This window comes from Octodon degus, unplaced genomic scaffold (assembly GCF_000260255.1).
Source record: "Octodon degus isolate 3935 unplaced genomic scaffold, OctDeg1.0 scaffold00082, whole genome shotgun sequence".
Taxonomy (NCBI): Eukaryota; Metazoa; Chordata; class Mammalia; order Rodentia; family Octodontidae; genus Octodon; species Octodon degus.
The window spans coordinates 8,372,739-8,386,307 of record NW_004524658.1 but is presented as its reverse complement, the minus strand read 5'-3'; the positions used below and the strand labels follow the sequence as shown (position 1 = coordinate 8,386,307).

The window sequence follows — 13,569 nt, the reverse complement described above, 5'->3', positions numbered from 1 at the left end:
GGGCCTGAGTTCAATCCCTGGTTCTGCCAAAAAACTAAAAATAAAAGTGACAACATATCTTACAAAAGACATAAATAAAAATAAAAATAAAATGTCCATCTTCATCATCCCCCATCAGATCAGTGTACTTCCCTCAAAATAAAACAGCCAGTCATGATTCACTGTCAAATATAAATATCATTTTCTCTTCTTAGGATAAAAGAGATGTGAAAATGATAGGTCTTCTTTTTGAAATGAGCTTTTCATCCAAAATTTCAAGCTTCAGTTGGATACCATCTCATCCTTCAAAGAGACCTTAATAGTTTAAGAAGCTCAGGACTTTGTGCAATAATGACATTTAGAATTCCTACTTTCATGTGCTCTTAGGATAGAAGTCTCCGGCAAGATGTGTGATAAATGGAACCTTTATATGAGCATCAATTCATACTTTACATGAAAGAAGCTACTATGCAATGACTAATGCTTCAAAAAATGGTGAACAGGCGAGCTGTTCTCTTCTTCTTGGGCATTTGGTCATCCCTAGGGTGGAGAAGTCTCACTTATCTCCTGTGGCATTTCAAAGACGAGAAAAGGGGGAAACCCTGTGCATCCTTTCATATCTCTGGCAGTCTTTGAGGATAAGTTACTGGTGCAAGGGGGGAAGAAAAAGAAAAATTCTAATGGCCTTCAATGCAAGGAGCAGTTAGGAGAGCAAGCACACACCGAAGTCTGTGGAGCTGCTCACTCATAAACAGCTCCAAGACCCCGATCTGTCAAGGAGAGTTTACCTCGGGGACAGTAGACATCAGGAGCCCAGCGGTTGCATTCATAATTGTCTGCTGCCTTTTCACAGGTGAAGCACTTAAACCCACCAGGATACGGGGTAGCTACAAAATCAAAGGGAAAGATTGATTTTTAGAGTGCGTATAGAATCCTGGGAAAAAATAATATATATATATATATATATATATATATATTTTTTTTTTTTTAAAAAAGGATTCTCATGGTAATTCTCAAGTATCCTAGAAAGCTAAAACATTCAACTTTCATGTGACACAGCAGTTTCACTCTGCAAAATTTATTCCCAAGAAATGAACACTCATATTCACACAGAAAAGCTGAATACAAATGGACATAGCAATTGTATCTCTAGTCTGAGAATCTGAAATGTAAAATCCTCTAAAAGCTGAAACTTCTTTCACACCCACATGACATGCCCCAAAATCATATCTCTCCTCCTATGGTGGGTCTTCATGGACATGCAGGATCACTACAAATATTCTATAAAATTACCTCTAGTCTAAATGTAAAGTGTATATGAAACTATCAAATTTCATGTTATACTTGGGTCTCTTCTCTAAAATATCTCATACGGTATGTACAAATATTCCAAAATACAAAACAAAAAATCCAAAATTTGAAACACTTCTGGTCCCAAATATTTTGGATGAAAAATACTCAGCATGTAATGACCAAACCTAGAGACCCCAAGATGTCTTTAAATGATGAATGGTTAAACAAACTCTGGTACACCCATACTATAGAATACTACAGAGTAACAAAAAGGAATAAACTATTAACAAATTTAATAACTTGGATACATTTTCAGGGAATTGATCCAGCCCTAGCCCAGGCCCAGGGAGTATGTGGGAGAGCTTCTGGCTACCTTGCGTCTGTAGGACCTGTCCGGTCCAAACCCAGGTAGGCAGCTTGAGTGAGACCTTCTTCCGAGTCCTTGGGACCACCCCACCACCACTCTGCAGCTCCCTCCCCAATGCCTGCCAAGTGAGTGAGAACTTCTGCTGTGTTCTCAGGACCCCCAGATCTAGCCCTAGCCCAGGCCAGTGAGTGTGTGGGAGAGCTTTCCCTCTCCCCTACTCCCTCTTGTCCCCTTCAGACTCAGCGCAGAGCTGGCATACAGGCCTGGGGTGAAACCCTGCAGCTGCAATCCCTGCAGAGAGAGCAGGGGACAGAACCACCCAGCTAGTCCAGGAGCAGAACATCTTGCCAGAGGGGCACACCAGGTTCACTCCCAAGGGCAGCAGCTGGAAGGAGCTGAGCACAGCAGTCAAACACAAGCCAGGCACAACTGGATAAATTCAAACTTTGTAGATCTGCACCTGAATTTCAGTAGGTGCTAAGGTTATAACTGCACCAAAGCTCTACAACAAAGTTCAGAACACAGTGCTGTAAAAAATGATGAGAAGGAGCAAAATGCAATCTCAGACCCCAAGCCCACCCATAACAAGTGCAGAGGACACTAGCACAGAACAAATTGGGAATCACACAGCTGAAATAATGAATCAACAGCATCTGAAATAAAGAAACAACTGCAGAAAGGTATAGAGGAACTCAGATTGGAAATAAAAAAGGATGATTTAATAGCATCTGAAGTAAAGAATCAAATGCAGAAACATATGGAGGAAACCCAGTGCCCACCCTGAACAAGCACAGAGGGCATTTTCAGGGAATTATTGCTAGTCAAAAAATATAACTACATTGGGATACAGCTCAGTGCCTGCCTGGCAAGTGCAAGGCTCTGGGTTTGATTTCCAGTACCAAAAAAAAAAAAAGCTCTAACCCAAAAGGCAACATTTTTGAAAGTATAATATTATTTTGGAAATGGAGTACAGGTGAGCGGTTGCCAGATGTAGGGTAGGCAGAACTAGAAGCATACAGCCGTGAGACACACAGCTGCCACCAGCCCTCCCATTGACTCTGCCCTCTTTCCTCCCTTGAGCTGCATCTTCTTGCTGTCAGGGGGACCGCCATGCAGGTACTTGTACCCTTCACCAGATCTGTCAGCTCAGGAGGGAGGAGGAACACACGAGTCATGCCCTGAAGAGTGCTGAGGACCCCAAGCCTCCCAGCACAAGGACTGGGGTCAGCTAGGAATGTCAGGCCAGGATGTTCTCTGTCTTGTTCACCAATATGCTTTTAATTGCTTCACGACTGTAATTGTTTGCTTAGCTACCTAGAGTTCTGTGTTTCATATAAAAAGAAACAAATAAATAAGCTTGTGCATTTTTTAAAAAATTTGTAAAATTATCTGGCCTATTTGACAGCCGCAGAGCCTTCACCTGCAGGAGGCAGCTGCTCTCCCCTGCAGATGGCTGGGCCTGCGTGTCCCGTGGATGGAAATAATCATCTCAGGGTGATCTGCTTTGCCCACATGGAACCAATTAAGAAGGTTATCAAAAATAATGAAGGAGGAGGCAGAAACTTGAGGGCAGAATTATGGGCCAGATATAACTTTGATTTTCACCTTGCCTAGAAGAGCTGCCCATCCGTGTACTTGCCTACAGTAATTCACAGAGCTATGACAATGTCCAATACCACACATAGTCAAAAGTCATAAACTCTAAAAAACACAAGCAACTGGACCTTGTAATGGGGCCCTCCGAGAGCTCTATGTTTCACCAAGTCGCTGGTTACTCAAATTTATAAACAGAATGACAGCAAAGGGATGGATCATCCTACAAAGTAATGGAAAGTGACCAAGAGACAGCCACTTCATGCCCATGAGGAAATTTCACTGTGAAGATAAAGCTCTCCAATCACACAATTTTCATAACCAGAATAAAGTATTTCATGAAATCATATATATAAGTAATTTGTGTTTCTACAGCCTATCACCTGCTTAAGTGGGTTTACATTTGAACTGAAAGATACTATTTTGGTGAAGACATGCCTGAAGAACTTTAAAAAAAGTTCAAAAATACAAAAGCCATTCACAACTCTTATGGATATGAGAAAACAGTATGAAATCCTTTGGAAAGTTGTTCTGACTGGACATGCTAAAATACTTACATTATTAACTTTAAAGTATCTTATAAAATCAGAAGTGGGAGGATCAAAGTTTTAGACATAAAGGATAGGACAATGAACAGTATTTCTCAAAAAATGATCATCATATCTAGCAATGTTTATGACTGCAAGCTAGTCATACCCCTGCAGGTTGTATGATTAATTCACTACAGCATCTAATTTTATCTGTCTGTCACTGCAGCCAAAAAAATTTTTGGCTAGGGTGTTGGATTTGTTATTCCTGGAAACTTTCCCATCCACGAGATAAATTAAGAACTCTGAATGAAGATTGATGATCTAACTGCTCTGAGAACAAAGTTATTATGGACCAAACATGAATAAGTTCTATTGTTCCCCAAATTGGATTTTCATTAGACTTTTCAAGATGATCTTTTACGAAATAGTGACATATTAAATTAAACAGTGTCATTTCTAATGTAAGTAGGCCTGGACTCTGAAATTACCCCAAAGGATGTTGAAATCTAAACAGAAGTAGGAGCTAAAATACTATGGGCTGCAAAATGAAGCTTGCTTCATAGCATGAGCTTATCAGCATGTACTATTGGCAATTAACCAAAGGATCTCATTTTTGGTTAGTTTTATTTTGAACTCTACAACTTCATATTTGTGTTCATTCTCAATGACTGTATTTTCCTACAGGAAGTATTACTGACATGTTGGCAGGCAGTAGTGATCAGTGACTAGTCACTGGTCAGGGACACCTCTGACCAAACATACTCATCTTTCAGTGGCTAATTATAGTATGAACCAAGTAAATAGTTAAATTCTTCCCTCTGGAAATATTTAGGCAAAAAAAAAAAAAAAGCCCAACAGATGAACAAACTATCTCCAGTAACTTGCTAACTGATACTGCATCTGATAAAGAGGTTTTTCTTTCTTTTTCTTTTTTTTTTTTTTTTTTTTAAGGACGGAAAGCGATTCCTAAGAGATGTGCTATTTTCTTCTTTGTTACTTCAAAGCCTTACAGAGCAAGCAGAGTTTCAGATCATTGCAGGCCCAGCTGTGAATGAATCTAATTTGGCTCTTGATCACAGAGTTAATAAGCTTAGTACTGTGTATTTCAGGGCATAAGTCCTTGGTCCCTTAAGAGAAAATGATTGTAAAGAGAAAAGAAACACCGAAGTGCCCAGTTACTTCCTGTAAAATAATATGTGCATTAACCCACATGGTCAGCCATAGTTCAACCTACTAGAACCCACTTGTAAGGTACTGAAAAGATTTAGTCTTTGTTTCCATCTCTTGGAACTTTTGCCTGGACAAAAGCCTTCAGTTACGGCAAAGATGGTGAGAGCAGACATTTTAAAATACATGCTGGTGTATGACACATCCACCCTGTTTCTATTCTTGCCAAATTAACTTCCATTGTTTTGGAAACAACATTCAAATATAAAAATTCTAGACACCTAATAAGTTTATCTTTTGTTCGGTCTCCTTGGCAATAAGACATCATCTGTGTAATTTCAGTATGAACGCGTTTCTGGTAGAAATGTATTTCCTGGTACTCTTTATAAAGCCTCTGAACTCTCCAGCTCTACAGGGCCATGAGGAAGTATGTCAGCCCTGACCCGGGCGTTAATCAGACCCCCCACAAGGACGCAGCTCTCTGGTGCGTATAATTCAGTAAAGGCTCAAAATGTACACTCAGAGGAAAATTCAACTTTTTTTAGATAAGGTTTTCATTCTATGAAAAGAACTGGAGGCCAAGACTACACAGCAGCCACATTTTGTGTGCTGTCTGACAACCAAATAAGTAGCTGTATTTCTCTTTAATATGGTTCTTATTTCAAAGGCTTTAATTAGGCTGTGGTGTTTTAACCATAAGCTAAGGAAAATTAGCACTTTTCGCATAAAAATAGGGGGCAAGCACATATAAAGTACAGAACAGATTGTTTTTTTAGGGTGCTGCCCCAAGTTTGAAAGGTATACAGCTTTTATTTCTTTACTTTGGCTGAGGAACATCAAAGCTTACAATAGCAGAAAGCAAAGGAGAATGGTCGGGGCTGAATTTCACCAGCCTGAGTTCCAGTCTCACCCCAGGTATCACTGATAAAGACCGCTCGAAGCCTGTGAGAAAGGAGTTTCCGTCTGGCGGAGTAAGCTCCCCATGCTTCACCACACTTCTCCCTGGGCAGGTGCTGCGGTTTGCCATGTAACATTAATGCAATCTGGCCCACTCGCTCACCCAGAGATAGCTGTTTTGCCTCCTTCTACAAAGCGAGGTGATGACATAAATAATTCAAAATCAAACTAAACCTACGCTTCCCTCATATATTTTTTATGGCTTATGTTCAACAGGAGCCTGCTCATTGGTAGAAAGAACACTCCACCTAAACATGTCCTGATGCTAAAGGGCAAAGGACCAGGGCTGTTTAAAAACTCGAAAGTGAAAAGAAAAATGCACACAAACTTTTGAAATAGTGTGGAGAAGTGTGAAGTTATCTGATCTGATGTGAGCAGAGCAAACAAAGTTCTAGCAAGAGGAAGCCATTCAGCCTAACTTCACTCCAATAAGAACTTGTATGGTCACCATTATGGAGAACTCAGGCCCAACCTTCCAGTGAATTGTCTACTTCTAATCTCCTTTAGGGACAACTTCTATCTATCTCCACACTTCCAGACCATGTTAGAATATCGCATTACTTCTTTTTGCGAATGGGTATCACTACACAGTTCAGGCTGGCCTTGTGCTCACTTTTGTAGCCTCCAAGCTGGTCTTGAATTCATAGCAATCCTCCTGTCTCAGCCTCCCCAGTGCTGGGATTATAGGTGTGCACTACCATGCTTGGTTCCCTGATCAATTCTTCATAAGTTGACTTTCTGCTAATTAGTCTGTGACTCTATTTAATTTGTGTAAGTCATATGAACAGAGCTTTCCTATCACCTTCTAAAGAAAAGTTGATTCCTTCTGTGGCCTGGAAGAGTTCATTCTTCAAAGAACCCCCTTCTAAAATCAACTTTCCCAATGGGGGCACTTAACCCAGACACTGGTCTGCCACCCCACTGAAACAGAAGTAGCATATTCATTTTGTTCTTGTTCACCTACATCTTCTTCCCTCAATTTGCCTCTCCACTCTGTGTACAGTCACAGCCTCAGAAGTGGCCACTGGCCAGCCTTGCAGCCCAGTCACTGCTTGGTCTGTCACCAAAGGTGACAAGAATTGTACCAAGCCCTGGTGTTCAACCCTAAGACACTGAACTCTAGGTGCTGCCTCACCAAGTCTAATAAAACACATGTATGTCCAAAGGAAAGAATAAGGTGCAATCCAGAAAACACAGGAAGTATCTTTGCTTTTTATCCTTACAGTTTATTATTAAGACAAACTAAAAAATTCAGAAAACAAGTGTTCAGGTAAGTGTTGCATGCAACTAAACCAGTAGGTGCTAGACTTTCCTAGTGAGAAGTTATAGTGGCAAAATCTAGATAAATTACTCACTGTCTAGAAAAAAGTATTTTGGAGTCCTACAATTTTTTTTTCTTTGTGGCCAGCTCAGCCCACCCTGGGGGTGGGGCTAGTGTGGTATATGGTGCCAGGGATCAAACCACCGTCCCTGGGCTTGCCTAAGCTTGCCTGCGCAGGCACTTTAGACCACTGAGCTACCTTGCCAGCCCTGGAGTTCTACAAAATTAAGTGTGGCACATTTTCAGTACCTTCCTCTGCTGTCTAAATCGATGATATCAGCAACGTAAACAGCCACTTGGTAGCCTATGAGGTATGGGACTAGTGTTTCGTGCCGTTATTTCTAGTCCATAAAACAATGCTACAGGAAATGAATTATTTTACTACTTTAGAGATTAGGAAATAAGTACTTATTTTTTTTTGCCTTTTTGAGACAGGACTCCACTATATAGTTCAGGCTGGCCTTGAACTCACTTTGTAGCCCAGGCTGGGCTCGAACTCACAGCAATCCATCTGCTTTAGCCTCAAAAATTTCTTAACATTGATTGAAAATTTACTACAGCTCATATTTAATGCTAAACTCTTTGTAGCATCATGTTATTTCATCTTCATAAAGTTAGACAATATATCAGGAGGCTAAGAAGTAGCTCAGGGCTGGGTAGCTTCCAAGTCCCTATCAATTTCACAGTCATTTCTTAGGCAAATCAGGACATATAGACATTGAATATTCTAGTCCCATAGGGTTGAAAGAGCTGTCAGGCATGATGGCACCTGCCTGTAATCCCAGTACTTGGGAGGCTGAGGCAGGAGGACTGCCACAAGTTCAAGGCCAGCCTGGGCTATAGTTAGTTCAGAGGCAGCCTGAACTATGCAGCGAGACCCTGTCTCAAAGAAAAAAGGGGGGATGGGGCAGGAGCCAGATAGCTCATTGGATTAAAGCCCCTGCTTAGGCAGAGCACAGGCACCGGGTGCAGTGCCAGCCTTGCCCCTTAGGTGCGCTAGGACTGGCGACGGAGACTAGACATGGTAGTATACACCTGTAATCATCATGCTTGGGAAGCTGAAAACAGAAGGATCACTACGAGCCCAATCTGTAGTGAGATCCTGTAGACCCTGTACTAAATACACAGAGAGAGAGAGAGAGAGAGAGAGAGAGAGAGAGAGAGAGAGAAAGAGAGAGAGAAAGAGAGAGAGATTGAAGGAATCTCAGTAGCTGCTGCCTTTACTTTGTAGGGTATATGATCCTGAAAAATAAGATTGTATCTTTTGGGGGGTGTGAAAAGGAATTGAACTCAGGACCTTGAGCTTGCCAGGCAAGCTCTGTGCTGCTGAATTATATCCTGGGCCCAAGACTGTATCTTATTTGCCTGCATGCCTTTTAGGCCTCACAAAATGCTTAGCAAACAGTGGATATGTGAACAATATTTTTTGGGCAGAATATTTTAAAAACTAATATGCTGGGCCAGAGAGATGGCTCAGTGGAATAAGCGCTTCCCTGGCAAGCACAAGGGCCTGAGTTCAATCCCCAGTTCTGTGAAAAAACACCAAAAGCAAAACAAACAAAAACAACTTATGTGCCTTGGAAGAAAAACTAAAAGCCAGGACACAGGCAACTGACTGAACTCTCACCACCACTGGGACAACAATAAGGAGGAATCCTACAAGGACAAAAGTGGGGAGATAAACAGAGATGGAGACCAAAAGAGAAAGTCAAACTGCTGTGTCTCCCCAAGGGTGAGCCTCAGGATATCAGCAGCAGAAAGGCTTGAAAGTCTTTCTGTAAGCACAGATCCGCAGGTCTACCCCAGATACATGCAAATCAGAAACTTGAGGGCAAAGAGCTGCCTATCTACCCTACTAAGAGCTCCCTGGAGAATTACTGAACAACGTAGGAAACCAAAAGGCATAGGAAGCAGGAAGCTATGGAAGGCAGCGACACCCCACAGAGTTGGATGCACTGCGAGGAGGAGCAGCTATTATCTTACCTCTAAAGGACTGATCTTTTACAAATAATCCTCTGGGGACATGGTAGTACACCTTGATAACTTACTGAGGGATAGTAGAAGGGAGGAATGTTTAGAATCAGAGGGACTGTTCATGGGACAGAGAAGACAAGCCTAATAATTTGATTTAAAATAAAAAGCAAACACTGTGAAAAAGCAAAAGTAAAATACAAAACATTTCTGATCAAATCTGGCATTGCCTAAATAACACCACCAGATATTTTCTTTGCACAAAAGCCTGTTTTTTTGTTTGTTTGTTTGTTTGGTTGGTTGGTTTTGGTTTTTTTAATTTTTTTTTCCGGCCTACTTTTCAATCCACTTCTAATCTGAAATAAAGTGGGATTTCTGCAGCAAAGAGGAGTGTCTTACTTGATGGGTGGAGATAGACAATGTCTTTCACTGTGAAGTCTCGGGACTGAGCAGCCTTCAGACAGTCAGCCAGCAGGCTCAGGAGCAGAAGCCAGGCCAGCGCAGGGCCAGGTTCCATGGCAGGCTGACGCGTCGCTCATACAGAGGGCCCCAGAGCGGGGGCTCTAGGCGATGGGAGAGCGCTTGCACCTGGAACGGGAAGACAGACTCATCTCAGTGGCCAGCAGAGGAAGCACAAGAGGCTTGGCCGAGCTCCCTGTGGGTGAGAGGGGCAGGCCAGAGCCCAGGAGCCCAGGAGGAAGGCAGTGGAGAGCCCTGGGAGAAACTCTGTAATGGTGATGTTAGAGCACTGAGAACATCCCAGCCCAAACCTATTCTTAATCAGGTTGCTAAAGCTCCACTGGTAGCAACCTCTTCTAATATCCAGCAGAGATGGTATCAGGAGAGATTGAATTTTAATGAAATCCAGGTACTTTTTCTAGGAGGCTGGGGGATGGCTGCCAGAGAGCAACAATAAATAAGTCAGGTATAAAAGCTCAGAAGCATTTCTGTGACAATGGCGTGGGCCAGGCACAGGAGTTCAGCCTGACTGGATCCTGTCATCCACGCAGAGCTGCACAGTAAGGACATTCAGCTTTGGAAAAGCAAAGAACTATAGGCAAGTGACCGCTTTCAAACCCAAAGTGTCTCAGTGGCAAAAATCTCACTAGAACTAATAGTTGTTGGCCTGATACTACTAACGGCCTTTATAAATATTAGTCTCCCAACAGCACTATGAGACAGGTTATCATTTTCTTACTTTGAATAAACTAAAGTCCAACAAATAAGTAGAGGACCCAACTCAAAACAAGACAGTATAGCTTTTCCATCGACACTTTTAAATACAAGGAAATGCTACAGTCTTCCTATAACTGACTCAGGACATGTGAACAAAGCTGGTAAGACTAAGCCACCCCTTAGTGCTCAGCAGTCACCGACTCTGTCCTGTATTCTGATTCTGTCTCAGAACCGTGCGGCCAAGTTCAGCCGTCCTGCTTAGGTGGACACACAGACGTCGTCACACGCATGTGCTACTTGCTCAACATCTGCCAAGTTTCCTGTCACTCCTGTTTCTGTCCCACTATTTCTCCAAGTAGCACCATCACTTGTTCACACAGAGTCAAGGCTAGATAATTCCTTTTATTTTTAATATGGCTGAAAAATACCTAAATTTTGATATTTTGTTTACACATTGAATGCAGTGACCCAACAAGATTTTTTTAAGTTGCACTAAAATTTAGTTTGTGAAACACATAGGCAAGGACTAAATGCCTTATAAATAAGAAACTTAGAGAAAATCAATATGTCAATATCAGATATTAGAAAGGACTACATTGCAATACTAATCAAAATTGAATGATAAAAGGTATGACAAGGAATTCAGAAAAATGCAGCATTCGCAGGCACCCAGAAATAGGCCCAAGTAAACAGGCTCAAAACTGTATGTAAAGTAAGCAGTTTTTCAAAATCACAGAACAAGACAGTATTAAATGAATAGTATTACAATAGTATCATGATTAAGATTTTGAAAAAGATGAACAAAAACCAAACAATGCAAGATTTACCAAAATATCTCTAGATGTATTAATGTGTTCATTACTTTAAAAAATTGCAGGGCCAGCCAAATAGCTCAGCAGATTAAAGCACGTGTAAGCAGATGCAAGGGCCGGGGGTCCAATCCCGGACCTGCCTTTCTGGCCCCGCCCCCGGGGCACACTAAAATGGCAGTTGAGACTGGGCATGGTGGTGCACGCCTATAATCCCAGATCTTCTTGGGAGGCTGTAAACAGGCAGATCATTGTGAATCCCATCTAGTTGTGAGACCCTGAACACCCTGTAGACCTTTCCCTAAAATAAATAAGTAAATAAATAAATATAAATGAAAATTTCAAATTGTTAGAAAAAAGGATTGAGTTCTTATCACCCTGTAATAGCCCATGATACCAACCATGAGAGTTTCATGTCCACTGGCCACCTTTTGACCATAATTTTTAAAATATATTTATTTTTAATGTATTTGGTACAGGGTCTCACTACTCAGCTCGGACTTGTCGTGATCCTCCTGTTTTCAGCCTCCTCAGTGCTGGGATTACAGGCATGAACCACCATGCCCAGACTCCACAGCCAGCGCAGTATGCCCAGGGCGCAGGGCTGGTGCTGCATGTGGTGCGGGGGATGGACCGTGCTCCCGGCACTTGCCTAAGCACGTGCTTAGTCTGCCAAGCTATCTCGCTGACCCTTCGACCACAACTTTGTTCCTGAGAAAGGCTGCTTTCAGGATGGCAGCGGGCTGCGGGTTCACTCAACACGCGTGACTTCCAGGCACAGTGGTATGTGGCTGAACCAAATGATGAAAAAACAGAGGAGCAGGTATCAGTGGCATCTTTGCCTGACTCAGATCACCGCCAAGTAACTGAGATGAGCACCGCCTTAAATGAAGGCAACAGTGCCTCCCTTCACATTTGCTCTGGCTTTCCTGTGCCAGGTGCTGAGCAGGTACAGCAAGGCTGCACCTGGGGGACCGAGTGTCCTCTGGAGGAGACCTGACTGCAGCACAGCCAACGTCCCATCTCCTCCCAGTCGGCAGCACAGCTCAGTACGGGTCAGCAATTAAAATGTCATGAATATCATGCATGAAACTCTAAACATAAATGAGAACAAATGTCACAGACAAAAGATGAGAAAGCAAAATAAAAATATAAATCAGAAAGGTAAATAAGAAAGGTAGAATTTACCACGGCTGCCATAATAAAGCAGGACATACTGGTGGCTTAAATAAGAGAAATGCATTTGTCACAGGTCTGACGGCTGGAAGTCAGTGAGCAGGGTTAGTTTCTCCTGAGCTCTCTCTCCTGGGCTCGCGGAGAGCCACTTGTCACCATGTCTCCTCATAACCTTTTCTGGTGTCTGTTCCTCCTTTTATGCAGACACCAGTCTTATGGAATTAGGGTCCCACCTTTAGGACTCCATTTAATCTTAGTTCCTTCCTTACCAGCCTCATCTCCAAACAGTCACATTCTGAGGTACTTGGGGTGAGGGCTTCAACATCTCAATCTGGAGAGAACACATTCAACCCCCAGCTTGTGATTTTCTGCAAGTATTTCATATGACATTTGTCACATCACAGAGAAATTGCTGGTATTCTAAAATTGTATAAATGACTGGGAGGGTGTGGAAACTTCTTTGCCTGTTGTAAGACCATGTCTTCCTTGAGTTAGGAATTATAAAATATTTTCTGGTACCAGGGATTGAACTCAGGACCCTGAGCTTGCCAGGCAAGTGCTTATTCTACTGAGCTACCTCCCCAGGCTCTAGGAATTTGCTATGTCTTGACCCCCCTAATTTCAGTGACCACAGTGCAAACCATTTGGCATTTATTTGGCTCAGACTTTTCTCAGGCGTGGACCTGGAGCCTGTGCTTACTGTCTTTACCAGCCAATCCACTGTTTTGCCATAAGAAATGAGTGATAAAACCATCATCATATTTCCTAAAAACTAAAATCCAGAGTCTTACTACAGAATGCAACTTAATTTAAAGCCATGTATTCTCTAACTATATCTACTTTATAACGAAAATACAACTTGATAGGTATGGGAAGAATCTTGGATTTTTTTTTTTTTTTCAGAACCAGGGATTGAACTCAGGCCCTTGAGCTTGCTAGGCAAATGCTTATTCTACTGAGCCATCTCCCTGGCCCCCTAATCTCCCTTGTCCTCTAATCTCCCTGGTCCCCTAATCTCCCTTGTGGGAAGTATCTTGGGGTGATAGTTTAAAATTTGAACATCAAGAGTATAGAAACCTGTCTTCTTTTTATTTATTTATTTTTTTAAGAAATCTATCTTCTTAGCAAAGTAAATTAAATACAAAAGTAAACTTATAGTAGGAATTTAAATTTAAGTGGGTGAGAAATAAGTATGGTAAAACTTTTCATCCAGTTACTTTTCAGTATTAA

At 42.0% G+C, this 13,569-nt stretch overlaps 1 protein-coding gene across 2 annotated transcripts in view; it reads right to left on the bottom strand.

Moving 5' to 3' along the window:
• The window catches only part of Lypd6 (LY6/PLAUR domain containing 6), a 169,268-nt gene that overhangs the window by 31,139 nt on the left and 124,560 nt on the right, over positions 1 to 13,569 (bottom strand). For both annotated transcript variants that reach the window (XM_023721419.1, XM_004636651.2), the window contains 2 exons: positions 9,578 to 9,766; positions 768 to 866 (listed from right to left, as the gene is read on the bottom strand). In XM_023721419.1, the coding sequence (XP_023577187.1) occupies positions 768 to 866; positions 9,578 to 9,695 (217 nt within the window). In that variant the 5' untranslated portion in view covers positions 9,696 to 9,766. The remainder of the gene's footprint in view (positions 1 to 767; positions 867 to 9,577; positions 9,767 to 13,569) is intronic.